The 11,248-nt window shown below is 40.1% G+C and overlaps 1 protein-coding gene across 1 annotated transcript; it reads right to left on the reverse strand.

Moving 5' to 3' along the window:
• Positions 1 to 288: 288 nt before the first annotated feature.
• Positions 289 to 11,222, reverse strand: LOC106535999 (FYVE, RhoGEF and PH domain-containing protein 4; the record flags this gene model as incomplete). Its single annotated transcript, XM_014033167.1, is given in 9 exon segments — positions 289 to 461; positions 756 to 902; positions 990 to 1,048; positions 1,147 to 1,285; positions 1,379 to 1,535; positions 2,968 to 3,113; positions 3,219 to 3,308; positions 7,937 to 8,366; positions 11,033 to 11,222. Coding segments are annotated over 9 exon segments (1,531 nt in total), but the record flags the coding sequence as incomplete, so codon positions are not given.
• Between the last annotated feature and the right edge of the window lie 26 nt (positions 11,223 to 11,248).

Raw genomic sequence — 11,248 nt, forward strand, 5'->3', positions numbered from 1 at the left:
TGTGTGTGTGTGTGTGTGTGTCTGGTGAATTTTTGGTGAAAACAAGCTTGTTCTTCATACAGTGACGTTACTCAGTGGGTAGAGAATCCAGAAATTTTACTCAAGTCAGAGTAGCGATACTTCCTTATAAAACTAAAGTAAAAGTAAGATGTACAGCATAGTAAAAGTACTCCTAAAAGTACCTTTTTTTTAACCTAACTCTGGACCTAGATCATTACATGTCAGATTGGAGAGTTAAATTAGATGTTTGCTCCAAAGCAATGGTTGCCAAACRTTTTGTAGTTGTACCTGGCCTGAAGCTCCAGAGCCCTCTCCTTGCCCGACACCTGGAAGGTATGAGGGTAGTCGTCATTGGTTGTTTCCTGGACYTTCAGGCCGTCGATCCCAATCCGCGTCCTCACGGTGTACTTGGGTCCTCCCAGGCTGAACTTAGGCACGCAGTATAACAGCATGTTGTTGAACTGATAGAGAGAAAAGAAGTTGAGCTACAAGAACAGAAAAACCAGCAGCAACATCAGGAGTTAAATATCTGTCTGAGCTGAAGGGTGAAGTTTTAAACTCTGCAGGTTACTTGAATGATTCACCTGGGACACATTCAAGCAGCTAATAAGAACCAACCTGAACATCATCATATCAGATCAGTAATTTGTCTTCATGTGCCCTGTGTTTCCTCACACAGGGGTGTTCAAACCATTCACTTGTTTCAATAGACTGATGCATATTTCCCTGYAGTGCTCTTCATTAAGTTTTCTCACCAGGAAGAGGTATCGCTCCATGGCTGAGGCGTTTCTGGCTGCCAACTTCAGGATCTGTCCCTCTTTGATGAACTCATTCGAAGGGTGAACGATGTCCTCCTCTTCACCCAGCATCTCGTAGATCTCCATCAGCTTCTTCAAGTTTTCCTAAACAATTAAAAGTTAAGGTTTTTTTTAATCAAATGGAGTCGGGGAGAGTCTGCAGCAGACTTTAGGAATCAGAAATTTACTTACAGATTTCCTAATGGCACTGTTGGAATGAGTAGCTGCTGTAGCAATAATTTCCAACGATTCTGCAAAAAAATATTTACAGTTAAACAAATATATATATATATATATATATATGAAAACAAGAAACTCCAGCTTTGCTGAGAAGTTTATTGTTATTTACTTTCTGCATCTCTACGGTCAGGGTCGTCCTGAGGCAGCTTCTTCAGGTAGTCTTTGAGCAGCATCTCGTATCGAGGGATTCTCTGCACCGGCTCCAACATGTGATGCTGAAGAGTCAGACTGCCACAGATCTCTTGGCTCTGCCCAGATGGAAACAAAAATATGAATAAATACCTCTCTGAACCACAATAAAGAYATCTGTTCACCAAAGCAGCCTAGTTCGCAGATTGTACCTGAATCTCTTGAATTATGGCCTTAAACTGGGGAGAACGGTCAATCCACTGTTTCAGAACCTCCATGGCCTTGTCGAAGTTCTTCACATATTCAGCGTACATTTTAAGGAAGGGTGTGAGTTTCTGCAGAATGTCCCCAATCCGAGGCGTGGACGTCCTGTGGAGAAGAGACAAAAAGGATTCATTACTGTATAAGTTTAACTTTAAAGTGCCCGTGACATGAATATTCTTCAAATACAAAAAGTCAAAGAAAACATCTTTATATTTACGAAAGTTGGAATAACACACGATTTATTTGTCCCACAACTGACATGTTTTTTTTTTTAACTTGGCTCAGCCAAAGTGAAACAGGAAGCGACGTCAAAGGGGAACTCTTTAACAAAAAAAACTCTCTGGTCTTTATTTATTGAAACAATGGGCCTCATGCAAGAACATGTTCGTATTCTTATCCTAAATTTCTCTTAATTTTGTTCATACAAAGGGTTCGTACGAACATGTCACGTCAGATTCAACAAACTCTTCTATCTTCAGGAAAAGTGTGTAAATGAGCTGCGTTAATTACACCTGTTCGTATCCAGCTGCTCGTGCACGCCAGAGGAGATTAGCATAATTACCACCCCAAAAACACCATATAAGGCTATGTTTCCTGCCTCAGATATCAGGAAGTGTTCTTTCATGAAAATGACAGAGAAAACTAAAAAGAAAACTTTACGAGTTCAGAGATTGAAGTCCGTCTGTCAGAGATCCAGAAAATAAAATCTGTCATTTTTAGCAGGTCAGCTGTGGAATAAAAAGAGCTGCTAAAAGTATAAACAACTGTGTTAAATCATTTTCATTTATTCAGAAGCCGCAGCGCTGCGCACCGTGCAGGAAATATCTTCAAACTAACGAAATATAAAGTTATTAATGAAGAAAACCCATCTGGATAACAGCAGACTGACTACTCGTAAAATATACAACAGGTCTGGACCACTCATGAATTTTGTTCGTATCTGAAAAAAATCTTAGAAAACGAAAACATTGGTGAATGCCACAAATTCTCCTAAATCACTCGTACGCACATTTTAAGAACAAATCTGTGCGTACAAACGGTTCTTGCATGAGGCCCATTATTATTTGAACTCTGATGCTTCTTCATCTCTCTGATAAAGATTCAAAATAATCTTAAGAAACATCAGATTCTTCTCTACAGTCTGGGTTGTTGGCTGTTGTAGCAACGCTCTGTTTACATTCAGACATTCCCCTTTGACTTCACTTCCTGTTACTTCACGGGCAAATATCTCAACAACTGTTCATCTCAACGACATGAAATTTCTTTTGCAATGTTTTATCAATATCATCTTTCTAAAAATGCATTCATWTGTATTACAAACATTTGATGTCACAKGCACTTTAASAYTTTTTTTATTTAAAGATCTATTTGTTTGCCTTTTCCTTGTAAAGGGGCTTTGTTCACACTACAAAAATWGTTCATCTCAACTATATTTGTAACAACAGCATTCCGCAAAAAGTCCTATTCTTTTTGATTTCACTTCTTTGAAGACCCCCTATAAAACATTTCCTGACCCAAACGTAGAAGCGGAGCTCACCATTCTCCCATGCGTTTCTCCAGATCCGGAAGCAGAAACTGGCTGTGGAAGGCATAGATGGAGGCGATGTTGGAGAAGATGTTCTTCACCACGTCCACCGGGAACGTTCCTCTGCCAGCCTCCTCCATTAGCTTGGCGCTGAATACCTAACGAGCCATAAATACTTTGGATAAATGAAGACTTTTGTACTGYGAGGTGTAAATCATAGTTAGAAACCAGAAGTGAGATGTGGTTTTCTCCGACTTCCTTACCTGATCCAGCAGGTGAAGTCGCGCTACGTAGGCCTTCTCGGTGTGCAGGAGCTCACTGGCAATTTTAAACAACTTCTGTTCATTTGTCTCCTGAAAATAATAATAATAATAAAAATAACTTTATTTGTAAAGCGCTGGACAAGAGATGAAAGATGACAAAAGGCGAAGTCATGAAATAAAAAATAAAATCACAAAGAACAAGCAAAAACAGAAAAGAGATTAAATCACAGGAGAGGGCAAGGCAATGATAATAAAAACAAAGGATAAAATTAAGACAAGTAAAATAATTTAAACAGATGCATCTTTAGCTTAGCTTTAAAAACCTCAACAGAACAAGCCTGCCTGATGTCCTGAGGGAGATTGTGCCACAGAAAGGGGGCACGAAAAGAGAAGGCACGTTCACCAATGGTCTTTCTTCTGGCTTTTGGGATTATTAATAGGCCAGTACCTTCAGATCTGAGAGAGCGTGGAGGAACAAAGTAGTGTAAGAGGCTGGTAAGATGCGGAGGCGCCAGACCATTTAAAGCCTTATAAGTGGGCAATAACACCTTAAAATCAGCCCGAATTTGACAGGGCAAACAATGAAGGGATAACAGTACAGGAGTGATGTGGTCGAATTTCTTGGAATGAGTTAAARTACAGGCAGCTGCATTCTGGAGCATCTGCAGACATCTAAAACTTTTCTTGGGTAGTCCGGAAAGGAGGGAATTGCAATAATCGATGYGTGAGGTCACAAAAGTGTGGATAAGGACGTCAGCACCATCAAAAGAAAGGATGTGCCGGAATTTTGGTGATGTTCCTGAGGTGGTAGAAGGTAATCCTAGTTACTTCCTTTAAGTGGAAATCAAAAGAAAGCTCAGGATTAAACCACATGCCTAGGTTTCTAACTTTTTCTTGACATCTAATGATCTGATTATCAATTTGCAGGGTAAAAGCTTGAGACAAGCCATGGAACTTCTTAGGTCCAGTGATGAGTAAGTCAGTCTTATCAACGTTAAGAAGCAGGAAATTGTTAGATAACCAACCCCTAATAGCTGACAGACAGGCCTCCAATTTAGGCAAATTGACATAGTTTCCAACTGTGAAGGGCATGTACAGCTGTAAATCGTCAGCATAGTGGAAAGTAACATTAAATGAATGCAGGAGAAAACCAAGGGGCAAAAGATAAAGTGAAAAGAGTAGGGGGCCCAGCACGGATCCCTGAGGGACCTCATGCTTCACAGCGCAGGTATAAATAAATAAATAAATAAATAAATAAATAAATAAATATAAATTAGGTAGATATAGATTTAAAATGATAACTTGGATTGTTACTAGCTCTGCATTCATTGCACTGACTTGATCAATCAGCTTTGCGCCGCCTCTGTCGGTTGAGGTCATTTGTATGGCAAGCCCTTTGGGCATTTATTTGGTATTCTTGATATTAAACATGCTTTTGCCCATTTGTTCATGACTAGATTGCACAAGATGCACATTTGTTTGCACTAGTTCAATATCTTGGTTCACTTGGGAACATTTTGGTAGGCCATGTCGCTGCGCCCGTAGCCCCAACTGACGTGAGTGTTACYGACACTGAGCTGAGAGTGGGCCGTTCTATTGTGTCGTGGAGGCTCTCAAAACAGGAAATGAAATTATGGAATAAAGGAAACAACACTACATAAAAACAAGAACACGACTCGAAAAATAAAGCTTAAGTGAGTCAGAGACCAAAGAGGCGATAAAAACATCAAGATGCAGCACCACTACAAGGTTTTCTAAGCATGTCGACTGTTAAAGTGGACTATTTCATGCTTTGTAAAGCAATGAAGCATCATCTTCCTCATAAATGCTGGCGTGTGTGACCTGAGAGCAAGCAGCCTCCTGCTTCCTCATACAGGCACAAAGTTAGTAATTATTTAGTTAAGACATTTTTTAAAGATCGATCTTTACTTTTTAAAGCATTTCTGAATATTAGACATGCAGCTCAGCCAAACACCAAGAAGAAACTGCAAACTTCTGTATCTTTGCTCGAGGGTTTCTATTGTAAGCTACACAGTTATCCTCCATTTTGAAAGTAGCTTTGTTAACTCCTCCAACACGATTTATCAATTTGTTATTAGAGAATAAACCTTTTCAGTGGTTTTCTACCTTTAAATAATTTATAATAATAATAATAATTAATTGTGATTTCTCATATGCCATGATCAGGGTGCATTTCAGAGTCGATTTCAACAATTGTTTCTTCACTCGCTGTTTGCAAAATCTCAGCTTTAAATTGTGCCTCGGCCAACAGGGCTTCAGGTTTGTGTTTAATGAGGGAAAGCAAATCGCCCAACRCCGTTCATGTCAGAGTCGCAAACAAAAACCATTTTAAGATGCGATGCAGAGTTACAGCTGTTTTGGTCAAGTTTAAACAATGTTATCAACAATCTCATCTGATAGCATGAGATCTTGTGACGTTAGCCCTTGATGTTTGAGTCATGAATCACTCAGTTACTGCATCAAATTTTAGCTGAATATCTGTAAAACTGGCTGAGGTTTAGACGTTACTTTTCTAAGGTCAGTCGTCGGCTGCGTCGGCCATCTTGGATTGAATGGTTGTTGTCGCTCACGTCACCGCGCCGCGCCGTAACACACAGGCTGCGTCTAAGTATCCTCTGCAGCCAACGACTGAGGATTCATTGCGCCGTCAAAAAAGCTAAACAGTAAAAAAAAAAAAAAAAAAACCGAGATGGCGGCGATTTTTAAAAATAGGTGTGGAAATTCATCATGGACCAAATAATTTGTTTTTTAAATATGTGTTTAGCAACTTAGCTGTTGAGATTTATGCTGCAAGGAGACGTTACATAAAATGCTAATACAAGTACGGATATTGGAGCTAAGGTTTAGAGTACAGGTTTACAGTAACTAACTACATTTACTTCGTTACAATACTTATGTAGTTTTTTTTGAGGATTTGTAATTTTAACAATAATTTTTGAATAGCTACATTTACTTTTATTTTGTTACATTTTAAAGCTAAAAATGATACTTTTACTTCTTTAAAATGTAACAAACACCTAGTTACTCGTTACAAATTTAAATATGTTTGAACTCATCATGAAAGAAGGTGTTTCTGCACTCTAAAAAATGAAGTGTTGAATTTACTCAACAAAGTCATGTCAACTGGTTCCACTAAGCCTAGYTGAGTAAACWGAGCAAAGAATATACAWATAYTGTTCAATTTACTCAACCTGGTTTAGTGGAACCTGTTTGGTTCAATAAATTTAACAGTTTATTTCTTGTGGAGTGTGTCAAAGTACTTTTATTTTTACTTATCAGTGAAATTTATTTTTACCAAAGTCATTTTCTGTTCATGTAATTTTACTTTTACTTAGTTATTTATTTCAAGTACTTTATAAACCTCTGGTAACCAGACAGAGCATTGTCACGCAAATATACATCAACTGAAAACTAGACTGTCTCATTTCTCAGCCGTTTTATGCAGCCTACATGGACGGCCACTGCTAATATATTCCCAACAGATGCATTCATTAAAATCATTCCAAYGGTTCAAGACATATTTCGCTAATTCTATAGACAATTGAACACACACAGGCATACAARCATACAAAAACTACTTCAGCCTCTCTACTGCCAACACCACCAGTAGCTTTTCAAMTCAGTTCTTCACAGTTCCACTAAAATTAGGCCTGATGCATGGCATAACAAAGTGTTTGYTTTCTCTCACAATGGGAACTGTTGCATGAAATCCAGCTCAGATTAACCAAAAAATCCACTCTTTTCTCCCATCACTCAGCTCAGATATCAGCCTCCAGCATCACCTCAATAAAAAGTTACAGATTTTATACAACTAGGTAAACTCCACTCATGGTATTTACAGAACACACTGATGCCCGACTATTAAATATAATATCTCCTTGTTTAAAAACGGATGAGCATTCTTTTGCACAAGCTTTTTTACTATGATAGAAACATATTTTCACTAAAATGAACACATTTAAACAGATTTGCAGCTCAGTTTTCTGTAGTAAACTGACAGCAGGGCAGCCTCATCATTAGCAGGAGCTAATCCCACTGACCAGATGTAAACTGTTAACAGTTGGGTGAGATTGATATATGTCAGAATTTACCGGATTAAAACAAACAAAAAAAAAGCTTTTGTGAATGAAAAATCTGCAGAAAAACTTACATTTATTCATATCAGCATGTTTAGGCGTTTTATATTTCCTTTTTATTGCATGTCCAATTTAATTGGTGCTTATATGGTTTAAGTTATAGTTATAGAAGCCCTGTAATAATGAAAAAAGCTGCATTATGGTGTGTTAGCTCAAGATGATTAAATAAAACACAAATAACTTGCTTATTTAAAACAAGAGAAATCCATTCAGACTGACACCATGACTAAACCGCCTGGAACTACTGTCTTTAAGGCTTTTTCCTCTCTCAGATCATGTTGACTGCAGTTGTTTTCATCCCTGAGAAGACAGAGACTGATCTGAACCCAGGATATTTTTAATCTGCCAACAACAGCCGGCACCACAGATTCTCATGGGGCTGGTTGCCGGGGCACAAACTCAGCTGCTCCAGCACTCCACATCTGTTCACACAAGAAGTCCACGCACTTTTCCCACCGCGACCCATCGCTAACAAGCTGAGAAAATGAATAAATGCCTGCGGTCGGTTCATCAGAAACAAACAGAGCTAAGTTTGGCACAACGAAGCAGGGATGTACGAACCTTATGATCTGTGCTCTCCTCTTCGCTCTTCTGCACGCTTTCCGTTTTAGTCTCAGTGTCCTGGTTCCCGGCGTGGTTCTCTGCGTCAGTCCTGTCTGCGTGTGCAGGTGAATGATCTTCACTCTGCTCRGCGCTCCCCATGTCTCCATTTAGCTTCAGCTCAGCAGCCTCTGGCCTCACACTGTTATGACTCTCCTCCTCCTCTTCTTCTTCTTCTTCTTCCTCCTCTTCCTTTGGTTTCTCCTGATCCATCTGCACTAGCACCCCGTTAGCCGCCGGCTTCTTGGCATCCTGTGCCGTGGGCGTCGCCAGCCGCTTGTCCTGAACCCTGCTGGCCTCGGTCTTCTGGAAGACGCGTTGAGCTGCGCTGTAGTTTGAAGTTATGTTGATGTGTTTCGCCGGTGAGCTGTCTTTCTTGTTTTCTGTGCTGCTGGAGGAAGAGAGGGGGGAAATTAGAAAAAAATCAAAGGAGGAAGTGTGTATCTGACAAAAAACACACAAGCTTTTTAAAACAATGACTGCAGGGAGCAGGGTTCAGCCGGTAGCTGCTGGAGTCTGCATTTTGTCAGCGATTGTGAGGTGAAACAGCAAACGAGGTGCTTTTACGTGTGGGTGTAAGGGTTAAAAATAAAGCTGAGGGAGCGTACAAACATCTTGCTGTCCTGTGACGTTGCAGAGAGCTGCTGTAAGGCAGAGGAAGTACAAAAAAAACAGGGGTGCAGTAATAAAGAGGACAGAAGAAGTGCTCTCGATGTACAAGCTGTCCTACTTTAAGCTCATTCAGCTCTTAACTTTGCACCAAATGCTTTGCAGAAGATGAATTAAAGAGTGGCTCAACACAATAAACCAAAACACATAACCTCATAAATCTGCATCCTGTTCTCGCAGCTGTTCCCCCCACCCTGCGMCTGACTCACCTCCTGCGCTCCAAACAGCCGCCAGCGTTCGTCTGATCTCTGCTCTGACAACCTGACTGTTCTATATCTGCTGTTTCACTGCACCGATGAGACATTCATTGTTGCAGCGAGCGGCGCTGCTCGGCAGAAACAGGAAGCGCGTACAAATAAGAGGAACAACAGCAGCAGCAGCAGCAGGCTCATGAAGCTGCTCTACAGATGAATCAGTCCCCGGCTGCTGGCCACCTGAGCTTTATGAAGGTAATATGTTTTTACCTCTCAGTGGAAAAGCTGGAAAATATAAAAGAGCTTAAACGACTGTTAGGAGGCAGCGTTTAAAACGAGGGAAACCCCAAACAGACTCTAGAAGCAGACGCAGCAAAAGTTGGAGTTAGACTATATAAATGTGCTAAAATAAGCTGAACTAGAAGGAGCGGTTTCACTTCCAGCRCGACTATTTATGTGTCTTTAGGGCAGCCGAGCGCCGCGTAAATAAGATTATTCTATTAGTAGGCTAATTTAATCCGGCTCTCAGAGGCCTTTCTCCACTTTCGGTGGCTAGTAAACATTTCACAGCTCCGCGAGGTTTGAAAAAGAAACACAGAAAAACACAAGGCCGCAGCTTTGTTCCACTTTATTCGGATGTAAATAAAGTCTGAATCTGGTCAGATTTTGCAATTCTGCTTTTAGATTTTCAAACACCGGGAACAAAAAGGCGACAGACTTCAAGAGAAGAAGTGAAATTGTAGTGGGCTATGACGGCTGCACACTTCGACGAGATTCTGTGCCTCCCACCGCTTTTACTGGACCTCAGTCTAAAGCTACCACCTCAACTTGTTGCTGCCCATAAAAGGAAGATACACAGTTCTCAGGTTTCTAACACGGTGGGAATAGCATTTAATGCTGCGCTGGAACTGCACGAATCAACTCTCATAAAAGCAAAACCATCCTCTAATTCAATACACAACGATAAAACGAGACAATATTTAAAATGTTTCAGCTGAAAAGGTTTATCCGAAGCGATCCTACCTCCGCCTCCTGGGTTTAATCTATCAGCAGAAAATCTCCGACAACTGAATGAGAAGCAGCCTTTTGCCCCGACCGCACAAATCTCCCTTCATCTCCTCGTTAACGCTCAGCTCGACTAATCTGCACCATCTCCTCTCACTGCAGCTGTCAGCAGAGCTACAGCCGGCCAGCCAGGCCCGACTGAGGACGGGCTTCTGCTTTTCACGTGTCAAAGAACCAAAGTAGGAAACATTAGGAAATAAAAACGTTATTGTCTCTTTGATTACAACAGCCTCGCTGAGTGTTTTCTTGCCACATCCCTGTAGTTAAAATAGATGTTTGAAAAAAAAAACACAACAAACTTCTCTCACAGCAAACACTACTGTATGTTGATTGTTAATTGTGTGAATGTTGATTCAGAATTCAAGATATAGTAACAAATATATTTCCCATAGAAATACTTAAAGCTTTTGTCAGCTTTTGGATACCTTTCTGCTATGTTTGTTTTGCTATTTGAAATTTAAGCCTTTTCCTACTTTTAGCTATCCTTTAGCTGGTTTTAGCTCGCATTTACGTATTTTTTGCTAGCATTTGATGCTTTAAGCTGCTGTTTTAATTCTTTCAGATTTAAAATTTAAGTTTCAGTTTCCTCAGTAAATTATAGCAGCCATTAATTAGTCAGCACTCACAAAAATACTTACAAAAAAATTAGGGATGCACGATATGTCGGTGTGGATATTGGTATCAGCCGATACTGTATTGGCAATATTTTTTAGAATATCAGTATCGGTTTGATATGTAAAACTGGGCCGATATTAACGTCCGATATTGATGTCCCACTTTTTATCTTTGTGTTTCTGTTTTGGGAGGGGGGGGGGTGTTTGGTTGAGCAGCATCTGTTTGATCATGATGGTGATATTTGGTCTTTTATTTACGGTATCAAAAAACGACCCAAGTGTGTTTGTGTGTATATATATAATATAATTTTTGTGTTTGTGTAATATCGATAAATATTGGTTATCGGCCATAACAGCAATAATTATATCGGATATCGATATATATCGGCTGAAATTTTCATACTGGTGCATCCCTACAAAAAACTAAAAAAACATTCTTACTTTGAACTAAAAGAAGAAGGTAAAAACAACAAAAAACAAAAAAGCCAAATTTAGAGAAAATTAAGAATAACTACCTGTTCTCTTCAAAGCGGCTGATCAGGTCTGAAACTTTGTTTGTTTTGTCCCTCACCCTCTCCCGGGCCACAGGCCCCGGTTTTCCTCCTCTGTCCTCCATGCTGGATCTGAAAGGTGCTTTCCGTAAGGTGATCAGAGGAGACGAGACCTGCGACACGGGGCTCGTTAGGTGTGCTGGTTTTGGAGGCACTGAGGAGAAAAGAGAGTAATTATAT

Source organism: Austrofundulus limnaeus, unplaced genomic scaffold, assembly GCF_001266775.1.
Source record: "Austrofundulus limnaeus strain Quisiro unplaced genomic scaffold, Austrofundulus_limnaeus-1.0 Scaffold1651, whole genome shotgun sequence".
NCBI classification, from domain to species: domain Eukaryota; kingdom Metazoa; phylum Chordata; class Actinopteri; order Cyprinodontiformes; family Rivulidae; genus Austrofundulus; species Austrofundulus limnaeus.